This window comes from Phoenix dactylifera, chromosome 16, assembly GCF_051530095.1.
Source record: "Phoenix dactylifera cultivar Ajwa chromosome 16, Ajwa_hap1_PhDact_Kaust_v1.1, whole genome shotgun sequence".
NCBI lineage: Eukaryota > Viridiplantae > Streptophyta > Magnoliopsida > Arecales > Arecaceae > Phoenix > Phoenix dactylifera.
The window spans coordinates 13,769,191-13,782,857 of NC_143205.1; the positions used below are offsets into that span (position 1 = coordinate 13,769,191).

Consider the following 13,667-nt stretch of genomic DNA (forward strand, 5'->3'; position numbering starts at 1 on the left):
AAAATCATACTATAAGAAGCACTTGGATATCACTTATAAAAATTTAGTGGAATAGGGCAAGGAAGAGAAGAAAAATTTGGAAGTGACTATGAGAAAAGGAAGATGGGGGTGGGGGGGAGAGAGAGAGAGGTACATAGAATGACGATGAGATGGTGAGAGAGGGGGGAGAGATGGAAAGTGATAAAACAAAGAGCGATGTGCTGTCTATTTACTATGCTAGTTAAAAATAAACACACAAAGATACACATGGTTGATCCAGTATGTAGCCCTGCATGGGTGACACATGGATATAAAATTTTGAGGATCTTAAAGCACTGGAGCTTCCCTCTATCTCTATCTCCTTCTGTTAGAGAATAAATACTTATTTATTACATGGTTAAAAAATTGAAAAAAGGGGGCTATTATCAGCAACCTTCCTCACTTGTCATCCAAAGCCACAGGTAACTACTCTAGCACTGCCCATAATCTGTTGCAATGGTGATCCAAGGGCACAAAGGTATTTCTATACCTACAAATATTTCTTCTTAGTTGCTTTAAATTTATTAGGGCAAGGACTATATGCTAAATTTCTCAGTGTTCTTACTATTTTCTATTTATAAAAGAAATTATTTATTTTTTCCTTAAACCTTGAAGTGGAATTCTTTGTTTGGTTATTGATTTTAAGTAAAAGACCTTGAAACCTTTAATATTAGAGATGGAGAGATATAATAATTTTAAAAACCAGAAAAATAATATCTTGGATCATGGTGGTAGCCATAGATTATTGATTGTGGTGCTTGCTAATGATTATGGACGACAAGTAAGAATTGCTAGAGATGTGATTTTTCCCTTTTCTCCTATATGCATGCTAGGTCTCTATTTTACCCTGTAATCATCCTTTTCTTTTAAAAAATAAATGAAATCATGTGTAATTGCTAGAAGATGAGTTAATGGTAGATATCTTAAGCACTTTAATGTAGTCTGGTACTTATGCGTCAAGTGCGCATGGCCATTTATTGGGTCCACTGTGCACGACCACTCAAGACAAGTTTTAAAGGATATGAAAGGGAGAGTAGTTCATCCCAAACACATTTACTCATTTAGAGTTCAAAAAATATATCTCAATTAAACATAACCTCGATTCTTATTAAACAAATTGTTATAAGAAAAACCTTTTTGGTTGCAACCTATTATGATCACAATAGGTTGCTACGTGGTGGGGATGGGAGAATTTTTAAATCCTAGTGCCCCTTATTTCTCTATTGTAATTTTAGAATTTGGTTCAATACATTGGGAGAGGGGTGTTGTATTGGACAATATCTAACACCTGCATTACTAAACTTGCTCTTCCTAGAGCTATTGCAATATATGCAATCTAAGCCTTAGTAAATCCCAGCAAAAGATGGTCAAGGTTGCCCAACCCCCAAGTGGGAAGGCTTTGATTTATTTATTTAATTTTTTGTTAAAAGAGTGAAAGACCTCACTACAATCATAATTGGCCAAGAAATCAACAATCTGGTTTGCTTCCTGCATAATATGGACCTGATGGAGCTTCGACCTTGAGAATTGATGAGGATATTTTGGCCAAACCTAGGCTAATATGAAACAAGCAAGCCCAAAAGTGATCCAGGTTAATAATTTAAAAATATATATTATGCACTTCTTATGTAACTCAGACTTCTAAGCAAGATTGGTAAGAACTTCAATGGGCATTGCACATCTGGTGGGACTTAACCGTCGAGACTTGATGTCGGCGAACCTAGGTTAATATAAAACAAGAGAGCCCTAAAATGATCCAAATTAGACTTCTTGTATAGCCCAAATTTCTATGCAAGATTAGGGAGAGAAGGGAGAATCCACTAGCCATCTCTTATCCAATACTCCAATTGCCCACCTTATCCATCCTTTCTTCCTCTCTCACTCCTAGTGGGCCATATTCAGTCTCCTAGAGCAGCACAACTCTCACATATATACATAGCACTAATCCCCTGTAAATTGTACCAATCCTCTCTTATAGGGAGTATAATGGCGTGGCACATTTCAAAATCAAGCGAACTCCAACTTTCCACTAGATACAAATAGCACATTTCTGCAACCAAAACTTAATCTTAAAGCAACTTCTATACAAGCCATCATACAGTAAATACAAATCTCAAAGTCCTTAAGGACATCATGCTCTAAACTTGAGTCTCATAGCCCTACCATATATCACATTCAAGTCTTCGACTTCCAAATATTCTGCACCGCACCTAGCCCCAGCTCAAAGCAGGAACTTAACCGGCAATTCAAGCCAGTCTTGTGAAGCTCGCCCCAAATAATTGGAACAAGTTGGATAGTTATGGTACGTGCGGACATACCTGATGAGAGAGCATTTAAATTTTGAAGTACCTTTCTTTCCTCCTTTAAGATTCGTGCCATGAACAAAACTCCAACGGATTGGAGACACCCCCCAGCGGAGAGGGATGCCAACCAGCTGGGTTTTGACAGTCCAAGTGGTGAGAAATGCCAACCAGTTGAGATAAAGCTGGACGGCTCTCTATAATTATTCTTATGCATCAAAAGAACATAGTTAGACCATCCTCAGGTGACATGCACTTGGAACAGCAAGCTTTTCCCCCTTAAAGTATCTCACTTAAGTCACCTGCTAGTGATAAGCCAACTTCACTGGTCTCAAAATACTAAGGCATTGTTTGATTGGATCAATGCCAACCTCACTGATCTCAAAGTACCGCACCATCGTTCCAATCAACGAGGGTTGATACAAGAGATTGTAGCTTCCTGAAGCAATGGTTTTGAGGCATGTCCTGTAATTTCCATAGGCTCCTTTTAAGTCCTGGTTAGCTTGTGTTCGCACATAGTAGCGACCATGAAATGGTTCCTGGATCTATCATAATAGGCAATGTCAGACTTATCAAAAAAAATGACATAAATAATTCAAATTGTTCCTCGTGCAGAACTCAAATTTAAGTATTACAAACCCATCCAAACATGATTTAAACAGATCATGTATCAGAAAAAAGATCAAACTACTGAAACTACTGAAATCCCAATAATTGCAGATTATGACAAACCAATCTGGTTAATTTCAAGATATCAATCTCAAACACATATGCCCGATCTCTTCCCCTTCTTTCCTCTTCCTTTAGAGGATCCTCAACCTATATTCAAACACAGAACTCACAATGAATGTGATTGGAAGAGCTAAATTTGAGAGTTACCAATTACTGTTTAATTATATGAGTTCCTAAGTATGCCCTTAAATTCCGTTTACTTCTTTCACGTACCCTCAAGTTTTGGTTGAAGCACTAGCAGAACCGAGCTACATGGTTCAACAATGAAACAGTGTTAGAACAAAAAGGGCGCAAACTAGTAAAGGTAAAGAAAAAATAGAATCTATTACCAACAAAAGGTCACTACCAAAACCACCTCTTACCTCATCCTACATGGTTAGATCAACTGGAAATATTGATGACATCTGGATAGAAGCTACAGCGAACAAGATAATGCTTTACACAGACAATTAGCATCAGAGACCACAAACATTCTTCAAAGGAGAGATCCTTGACCAAGATTCCTTCTATGATCTCAAATAAGTTGGTGACGAGTCAGGAGGTGATGCATTAGGATCAAAATCATGCTTGCTCTTAGTTCTCCTCATCTTTGCTTTGAATCTGGATTTTGCCATGAGGATCTGCACAGTGTTTGCAAAGTTACCCACTGCCATCAAAACCAGCAAAGCCCCACAAACTATGACCTGCAAGAGTAGAATAGAACAGATCTTAGACATCTGCATGAATTTAAGATTGCCATTAACGACAAACAAAGACAGCCATTCACTATCTCCAGGAAGAGAAGAAAGGGATACAGCAGAATCAGAGAGGAAAGCCAAAAGATGTCTTGCCTGCCACTCATGGATAACACCAACCAAAGCAGTGCGAAGCAGTAAGATCCCAACATATGCTTCAAAACCCTGAAATGAGGCAGTTTTGACAAAGGCAACTGCCAGTAAGAGTTTCATGTTGCAAAAACTAAAATCATGTTTAGTGTTGCATTGCTGCTTAAAGCTTAAATTGACTCATAATTTAGATGTTTGAACTCTGAATCATGACATAATCTCTCACCCTCATATAAGAGATTAGTTCATCTGGGAGCTTCCTCGCAATATTCTACAGCTTTCATAACTTATGTCTCTGTTTATATCAATTTCTGAGAGCATTGAAACAAAAATAAAAGCTTATATCTGGGAATTAAAGGCCTGATCATCTTCCAGTTATATACAAGTAGCTCCAAATTTCTCATCATCTCTCGATTATATATAAGAAATTCCCACATTCTCCTTTTAATTCTTTTCCTTTCGCTTCAAACAGATCCTAATCAGCAGCTCAATTTACTAGTGCTGGAAGTTTGTCAAGAGCACGGAAACCTCTGCTCACTGTAGCAACATGCAATTATAAGTTGTCAGCTTTGTACCTGCAAGATGAAGAGAATGGGGCATAATAACCACAGTTGACCTTCAACACCAGCAGTTTCTCCCCACACAACATCCATCCTTTTAGCCTGTTAATGAAATATAAAATGATATCAAATAATCATGAACTTGACAATGTATTTTAAGAAAATAAAATTAACAAAAGAGTTAGCTATCTAGCCAGTTACAAAGAACCATATAATAAGAAATAATAAATGACATCTAGCATATGGCCTATCTTGCCAACTTCGAAACAAGATCATCTTGTGCTCTGAATGCCTGACATGGTCATGAAAATTCTGAAGACATGTATAGAAATTACTTGATCAGCTAATTACATGTTATGTCTGTTTTTCTTTTTCTTTTCTTTTCTTTTGATAGGTAGATTTTGCCTGCTGTAGTTTTGTATATTGTAGCCTTTTGTCCCCATTAGTTGATTGACAGCATTGATTATTATTCCAGCATTTAAACTTTATTGTATCTATACTAGCATCCCAAACATTTTCATGATAACTTTGTGCAGAAATTATAGAAGAGATTATCATCTGTCAATCTCCATTTTGGGTCCAACTGCCTAGGAATCCTCTTCTGACAACTCTTTCACCAGAACCAGCCAAAGCACGTCAATCTATCACTGGATTGACACAAAAATGCATCAAAAGCACTCAGCTAATTCATTTCTCTCTAAATGTTAATACAGTAAGACCCTGTTTGGGGGAGCTGTTAGTAGTAGAGCTTTTGAAAGTAGAACTGTTGGAAGTAGAGCTGTCTGAAGCAGAGCTTTTATAAAAAGCTATTTGCTGTTTGGTAACTACATTTCTAAAGTGTTGTGGCACTTTAACATGTGTTTGGTAAACAAATTGAGAAAGTACTTTTGTGTGACAAAATGACCATAAAGGACATTACCAGTATTATATAAAAGAGCATAACAAAATATAATATGTATCAATACATAAATATATGATATAGTATAATATTAATATAATGTAATATAATATTATTATAATATAGTACTATAACATTATGTATTATAGAATAATAATTTAATATAATATTAAATTATTTAACATAACATATCAATATATTATGATATAATGTAATATAATATTATATTTATAGTATAATACAATAATAATTATATAAAATATTATAATTATTAGTGTAAATTAATTTTTCATCCTTCCAAAGAACATTTATCTCTCTAACAAATTTTCTAGCTAGGTGATAAAATTAGTTAAATAATTACTAATATTTTTATTTATTTATTTAGATCAGATTAATTGCTACTCACTCATTATTTTTCTTTTTATTTTATTTATTTATTATTTTATTTCATTGAAATATAGAGGAGTTGCCAGCCATGGGTGGTGGCCGGCATGGTGGCTACCACCGTGGGCAGCCACGAGCTTCCAAATCAAAAAAAAAAGAAGAGGAAGAAGGAACAGAGACGGCGGCGTTGAGAGGAAGAAGATAGAGAGGAAAGAGGGAGAGCATGGGTGAGAAAGGAAGAGGCGGGATGAGAGTTTTAGAGAAAAAAAGTGTGATTTAAATGGGGATATTTTGGTCCAAAAAACAGCTTTCCGACAAATTGGAGCTTTTTCCAAAAGCTGTTTTCAGCTTCCCGCAAAAGCTGAAACAGCTTTCCAAAAATTTTACCAAACACCATTTTTTATCTAAAAGTACTTTTGGAAGGCCAAAAAGTATTTTTTGGCCCTCCAAAAGCTCCCCCAAACAGAGCCCAAGTCTAACAAGAAAAGAGGAAGCCATTAAATACAGTTTTGTTTTCAGGATCTGGGAGGTAAAATGAGCTGGGAACTATTGAAGAAGGTTGAAGGACAATCAGAATCCTCAATCCAGCTTTCTGGTCTTTTCCCAATGAAGCTTTTCAGGCCAACTGAAAGCATGATCTGCTCAAAGACTATCCAAATTTTACTATACTATCATTTGGGTGTCGATTTCATGTATGGACATCAAGCGAGACCCAAGATTCAACTTCTTCAGTTCTTTTATTCATTTTGATGGGTTCACTGTGAATTTTTGGTGAGCTTTCAATAATATTAGGTACAAGTTTTGGCCATGCAAATCCAATTTAATTAATTTTTTTCACGAGTACATTTAGCATACCATGCTTTTAACATCTCTTGGAATATCAACAAGCTCGAGAAACCTTCCCCGAGATTAGTTTGGTCTCTTTATGAGGCAACAAATGCTTGACCTTCATTATCATAACTAAGATGGCTTGGCAAGCCAGCCCATGACATGCAGCAAGTACCGCGCAAAAGCTGGACAGCACATGCATAAAGTACGAAGATTGCAGGAAAAGGTGAGATGTTACCTTTCCCAAAGCAATGCGGGTATACAGTCTTTGACGTTGATATCTGTTTTGTAGAAGCATTGCAACACCTTGCATCATAGCCCATACCAGAAATAATTGTACCCCTTTCTGCAAAAGGCCTTACAGTTTGGGGTCAAGAATTCTTATATGATGATTGAGAAATGAATAAGCAACTACCTGCTTGTTGGCACAATCAGGTTGCCTTTTTATCTCCCATGTGAGACTTACAAGAGCCATCAACATGGCGCAATAGTGATGGAATATCCACCTGCATGAGAATAAACAAGGCTTATTTCAACATCATAATAATGCCCAGGGATGCAGTTAAAACTATAGCTCAAATCAACAGACATTCTTCTAGGCTTTCCAACAATAATCATGACCATCCATCGGTGGCCCAATGCCAACAACATCTCTGCTTTTGACTGTAATTGTAGTTGATGGACCCAAATCACTAATTATAACAGTTAAGGGTCCCCAATTACTCATATCTTTAAATGGTGGAACCTTATGATGGACTCTTAATTTGAATCAAATTTTGATCGACTGTCGGAAATATTCCCATGATGAGATAATCTATATGAGACATCCATTTCACAGAACACAAGTTTCAAGACAGGACTGGTGCAGAATACCAACTATTTCAGTAACCTAGACCTCTAAGCATGCCATAAATGAATGTCATAAATGTCATTAACGTAATACTACTCATGAACTTCTTCTTTGTTTTCATTAATAAAGTGTGATTCTTCAGAATCCTGAATCATTCTAAACATGTTTTCAAAGAGAATATTACTCATCTCCTAGGACTACAAAGGTGGGGAGAAAGCCAACCACGATATCGAGGATGAAAGAAACGGTGCATTGAACCGAATGTTGACCAAATAGATGCATGCAATCCAAAAGGCATAATTAAATAATTCAAATAATTAAAGAGGTGTAACTAGGGAGAAGCAGGATCTTGGTTCCAAACTAAATAAATGGATATGTAGGTTTCATATGTCTCTTACACAGAAACTAATTTGTTGAATAATAGAATAGATTGTATAATACACTCAATGAATAAAGTTTAAGAATTTCAGTGTTTAGAAGGCGTAAGATAATCATTTTCCCAACTAGAACAGCAGAGAGCGTGGCATGCTTCCATAATTGCAAAGTCAATACAAGCAATAGCATGAAAAAGGGCTTTACATACCAAGGACGAATATCACTGCCATTTACTCTCAACACATTTTCTCGCAATGCTAGACTTGTGTAGAGAAATAAAAGCCAAGCCTGAAAACAATAAATTTAATGAAGTTTGATCCAAAATAGTCTTATTGCACAAAAATATGATGTTGCTTCTGGAGAGAATTTTATACCTGATACAACTGAACAGGCAATGCTGGAAAGCATCCATCCCAGATATAAGACCTTAAGAGAAGTAGAGTGCATGGAAAAAGAAGAAATAAAAAGGCCGTTCTGTCCTGTCAACAATAAAATTATACCATTGATCAACATAATGTGGTTATCCATGTAGCATAGATGATAACAATCCAACATACTCATTACTGACAATATAAACTCCATTTTCTTGCCATTAAATTATTGACAATCAATACTAACTATGCCCATTTTCTTCTTAGCAAGACAGTTGTGTTGCATGACACGCAGCAAAAAATTATCCTAGTGCATTTCACCTAGTCTGGCAGTTACAGTAGTTGCTTAGTTTCAGTTCTAAGCACAATTACTCAATCTTCAAATGGCAATTATTACCAGAACTTCGAGCATGATGAAAAAATGTGTAAGCTTGAGGTGACAAATGAGCATCATCTTCCAGCACTGCAAACCAACTAACAATAACTTTGAGATGAGAAATGATGACCCAAGTAGATTAGACACAATGTATTTTAACATGAAATAGACAGTGGGTGCATGTAAAGACAAACAAATTGAATTTAGTTTTAGGGCACCGTCATTGACTTAAATGGATGAAGATCAATAAGAAAAGGGTGATTAAACAGAAACAAAAAACTCTTATCATTCAGTTTGCAGTACATTAATATTGCACTTTTCCTCAATATTTGGACTTATCTTGTTAGCAGAAAGCATGCATAAGATCTAATGGACAATAAAATTGGACCCAACAAAAGCAAAAATAGGAGAGCAAAGCTGGGAGAAGTCATCCTCAATATCATTGGCACTAGCATCCTCCTAGATATTAAGTTCTCCACATCTACATAGACATCTTTACAAGGTTAATTAGCATAAAGATAAATATAAAGAGAAGAAAAGTAGGATAACCATGATAAGCATCTCAATATGCTTATGACTAAGGATTCTTAACCAGCATTCACATGCGTTGTGAGAGAAATAACAAAACCAACTATCACCAAACGTCATGAAAATTAAAAAAAAAAAAGTATAGGCATTTGAGCCGATCAAGGTCAAAGAGGTCTAGGGATCTAATAAATTGTGGCCTACTCAGAAGCCATTATTAACCAACAGGCAAAATTTTATTTTAAAAAACTAATGATTTTATATTACTTAGTACGGAGGGCTTTTTGGGCTGTTATTAAGAATTCATTGTTGCAAACAATGGTGCTATCCCAATTATCCACACCCCCAAATCCATTTTAGAATAATCATATGACAATCCACAAAGAAATGTGTTTAGTCCTACGCCAGCTATGCACTAGATAGATCTTGGATATTTATATATGGTCAAGAAATCCAAATAACACCTTCCTACTAGAATTTTTGGGTATGATCCTAGATTGTTACAAATGGTATTAAAGTGGACCCGGCCTATAGCCTATGTGAACAAGGAGACACTACCAACACCAATCCATTTGGACTGATCACGAGTTGATTGTAGTGTTTGTGATTAGATTTACAATACTTGTGAATAGATTTGAATGAATTTAGACCCTTAGCTTGATTAGACACCAAGGCTTAAATGGAGAGTATGTGAAGACCCATTCGGACATGTTCTTAGTCCAACATCGATTATGGCTAGGTAGGTCTTAGATATTTATACAGAGCCAAAAAACCTAAATAACACCTTCTAGCTAGCCTTTTTGGGTGATGTCCCCGATTGGTGCAAACATCCTCCTAGATATACAATTTTGCCATGTTTGCCTAGGCATCTTTATAAGGTTAATTAGCACATAAGATAAATATAAAGAGACGAAGAATAGGATAACCAAGATAAGCATCTCAATATGCTTACTAAGAATTCTTAACCAGCATACACATGCTTTGTAAGAGAAATAACAAAACCAACTATCACCAAACATCATGAAGACAAAAAAAAATGTATCGGTGATGGAGCTGTTAAGGTCAAAGAGGTCTAGAGATCTAATAAATTATGGTCCACTCAAAAGCCATTATTATCCTAGAGGCCAAGTTTTATTTTAAAAACCTAATGATTTTATACTTTTAGTGTGGAGGGTTATTTGATTTATTATTAAGAATTCATTGTTGCAAACAATGGTGCCATCTAATTGATCCCACACCCAACACCATTTTAGAATAAGCAATTAACTTGATTCTATAGATTATCTTCATTCTACTAAATCTTTAGAAGTCTATTTATAAATTAAACAAAACCCAAAGTAAAGAACTCTTACAGAAATTCCAGCATGTTAACCTTGTAAGTTACTTAAACTTAGTCGATGACTTGAAGAAATAGAAGAAAACAGCAAAACAAAAAAAGAAATGAAAAGTTTGGCCTTAACTTTAATTTGATGTTGCACCAAAACGTGTGTCCTTTAAAGAATATCATGACATTTTGTATCTAAACTGGTGTTTATATTGCTACTCTTAGCACTCTACTTCGTGCTCAAACCAAGAACACCTCCCAATTGTGCAGGAAGTGACAGCCATGCTTCAATAGTGACCTTGATTACCCCTAAATCCAAGGATCATCCTAGAGAGATGTTGATCCAATGGTGACAAATCAATTGTTTTTCCTTTAACTTCGCTTCATTATGTTCCTCTTTCTTCAAAATGGTGAATAAATATCTACTAGGCATTTCCTTCCATCTAAACCATACTTGTCTTCTTACAAAGAAACGATAAATACTTAAATTGATAGAAAAAAAAGACACATTTTCGCAAACCTGAAATCATTGAAATAGTGATTTCCCTCCAAATGGATGACCGTTTTTAAGAGATCTCGATACATTTTCTTCACGCGAGTCTTATGCAAGAAGTGGAAGTGTCAAAGCAATTGAGGAGCTCTATTGTTTATATAAGATACCCTTTTAAAAGATTCAAAGTAATCTCAATAATGGAACGACATTGTCATTTACACATCATGCAGGCGGCCATGCAACAAATAGAAAATGTTGAGACTATAACCACAATAATCCTCAAAATTGGTACCAAATCCACTCGAGGATCTTCCTTCGTCTATTTTCCCATATGCTTCCAAGCATTCCAGTGCCCATATTACTAGCTACAACTACCAAGACATTGTGTAAATAACATTAGATACTCCATTGGAACATTGAAGAGAGATTTACCAAGGGAGACTGGAGAGGATAGAAGCAAGGTCCGCCGTACCGGTACCGGTCGGCGTACCGGTGGCCGGCCGGACCGGTACGGTACCGGTCCGGTCCGGTCCGTACCGGCCGGTACCGGTGGTTTCAAAAACCACAGCGCGCGGCGCTGTGGTTCTAAAAAAAAAAAAAAAAAAATCGTAGGTTCGCACCGGTACGAGGCCCGTACCGGCCGGTACGCACCCCGAACCGGCCGGTACGGGCCCGAACCGGCCGGTACGCACCCGTACCGGCCGGTTCGGATAAAAAACCGGGAAATACCGGTTTTTTATCCGTTCCGGTACCGGTCTAGGACCGGACCGGTACGTACCGGCCCGTACCGGCCGGTACGGGCCGGTACGGCATTCCATGGATAGAAGTCCTAAGAAGCAAGAAGTTCCAAGGGGTTTTCTGTTATGTACCTCCTCACTACCACTATTTTATTGATTCTTTATAGAAGGAACATTTGGTGCCTCCTCTTTACAGTTAAGACAACAAAAATAATTAATTAATAGTTACAGCCTACTAGTTCCAGTTCTGAAAATGCTCGTAAATAGTCAACTATCCACTCTTCATTTGCCAAGAAAACCTAAAGCAAAGCATCAATTCGAAACTCCAAAAATCCAATCAACACCATAAAATATGAAACTAGATGTAAATAACTTAGATTTCCTATAATAGCATGAATGAGTAAGAGGATCATCATACTCTATAGCCGTTGTACTCCTCCTTCACTTTGAGCTGAACCTCTTTCCTCGTCGCCCTAACATTCACCGGGCCAAGAAACATCTTCAAGAACCACCCTGGTCACAAAACATAATCAAACAATAAGCATCAACAAATTCACCGATAAATCCAATAAAAATAGCATCAAAACGAAACATTTTTTCGTAAAAAGGTGGAAGAAAAAGCATCAGCAGCAAGAAATAACCATGATCCTTGCTCGCGAGAAGCGACGCCACATCGCCGTCACTGATGAGGCATCTCGCCCTGTATAATTCTTCATCGATCTGAGCACCAAAGAAATGATAAAAATTAATTTTCTTTTTTTACGAAAAGGAAGGATTTTTACACATAAAGAAGACCAGGGAATCACGCAACAAAACAAAATTGAAAAGATAAGCATCGCCGCATTGGGATCGAGGGAGGAGAGGGGATCCTGGGACCTTGTCAGCGGTCTTGGGATCAAGACCGGCGTGGTTCTTCTTGGAGGCGGCGTCGAAGGAGGAGCGGAGGCGCTTAAGGTCGGACTCGAGGGCGAGGGCGCGCTGCCGGAGGGCCTGCTCCTCCTTCCAGGTCTTGGAGAGGAGCGCGGCGGCGGCGTCCTGCAGCTCCCTCGCCTCCTCTGCCAGCCGCGCCGCTTCCTCTGCCAGCGGCGCCGCCTCCCCCATCCCTCTCTCTCTCTACTTTCTCTCTCCACCCTCTCCTCTCTTCTCTTATCGCTTGTGGAAGGGTCCGGTGGCGGTGGTGTGACGCGCGCGCGCGCGCGCTCTTTCTCTCTCTCTACTCTTATCTTCTTTATGCTGGCGTAAACACCCTTTGACGGGGGATTGCCTGTTTCGTGCTCACAGCGTTCTCTACCACGTGGCACGAGGGGTTGGCGGGATTCGTGAGAACTAGTGCGACGCATCGGGCATGGTTTTCATGTAATTCTAGTAGCAACAAATGATACCGCCATCCCATGTCGATTAGTATAAAAATTTGCCATAGGAGGAAAATGGAGAAAGAAGCAGCTAGGCTAGTAAACTTCTGATATGCATGATACATGGATTTTGGGATGGGTCATGTAGATCATGGTAATGAAATGCTGAGTTGCCAAACTCGTATTGGATTGCACAGAGATTTTTCATGATATACCAACAGTTGCTAGAAAAGCATTTTCCGACTTTGTTTTACAGCTATATCTTATAAGTAAGGCTGTAAATGATCTGAGCTGCTTATGAGCAACTTGAGATTGGTTTGCTACTAGCTTGTCATTTGAGCTCGTGAGCTCGAGTTAATTAGGGTACGAGTCGAGCTCATAAATCAGTCGGGCTTGAACAAAGCTGGTTTATGGCTCGGCTCAAGAAAAATTTGGCCTAGAGCCTATAAAGTTGAGCTTAAACAACTTGTATCCAGCATGGTCATGCTCAAGCAAAGATCAAGTATCGGCAAGATATTTGGTTCGGCTTGGCAAGTTTGTACCCCTATTTTTTTTTTTTGGGTTAAAAAAAGGAAATACTTTATAGAGGTAAAGAAACTAGTACAAACATCTTGATTTAGAGATATCTACAGTGGTATAAGCAACCAATGTAGAAGCACTGCTAGAAGGAAAAAACAACCATAACCTGACGCTGATCAAACCCTATGAGCAATGGAGATA

At 37.7% G+C, this 13,667-nt stretch overlaps 1 protein-coding gene across 6 annotated transcripts; it reads right to left on the reverse strand.

Annotated features, from left to right (window-relative positions):
- Positions 1 to 2,887: 2,887 nt before the first annotated feature.
- LOC103721806 (uncharacterized) lies at positions 2,888 to 12,814 on the reverse strand. 6 transcript variants are annotated; one of them, XM_088712182.2, is made up of 14 exons: positions 12,472 to 12,808; positions 12,237 to 12,315; positions 12,014 to 12,108; positions 8,538 to 8,603; positions 8,144 to 8,248; positions 7,978 to 8,057; positions 6,960 to 7,050; positions 6,783 to 6,890; positions 4,491 to 4,536; positions 4,101 to 4,411; positions 3,881 to 3,949; positions 3,413 to 3,733; positions 3,264 to 3,298; positions 2,888 to 3,137 (listed from the first exon to the last, which is right to left on the reverse strand). In XM_088712182.2, the coding sequence occupies exons 1-10, from the start codon at positions 12,694 to 12,696 to the stop codon at positions 4,362 to 4,364; spliced, it is 945 nt and encodes a 314-aa protein (XP_088568308.2). In that variant the 5' UTR covers positions 12,697 to 12,808; the 3' UTR covers positions 2,888 to 3,137; positions 3,264 to 3,298; positions 3,413 to 3,733; positions 3,881 to 3,949; positions 4,101 to 4,361. The 6 variants fall into 6 exon arrangements, with proteins under 6 accessions (XP_088568308.2, XP_089784035.1, XP_089784037.1 ...); XM_089927909.1 differs by having other exon boundaries at positions 4,101 to 4,185; positions 4,450 to 4,536; XM_089927911.1 differs by lacking the exon at positions 8,538 to 8,603 and having other exon boundaries at positions 12,472 to 12,811.
- Positions 12,815 to 13,667: the final 853 nt, after the last annotated feature.

Excerpts from the sequence above, each read along its gene's own strand:
- LOC103721806 (XM_026810296.4), bottom strand. The coding sequence starts at position 12,696 with ATGGGGGAGGCGGCGCCGCTGGCAGAGGAAGCGGCGCGGCTGGCAGAG. Across the intron at positions 12,316-12,471 it reads ATCCCAAGACCGCTGACAAG|ATCGATGAAGAATTATACAG; the intron begins GTCCCAGGATCC and ends TTTGGTGCTCAG. Across the intron at positions 12,109-12,236 it reads TCTCGCGAGCAAGGATCATG|GGTGGTTCTTGAAGATGTTT; the intron begins GTTATTTCTTGC and ends TTTTGTGACCAG.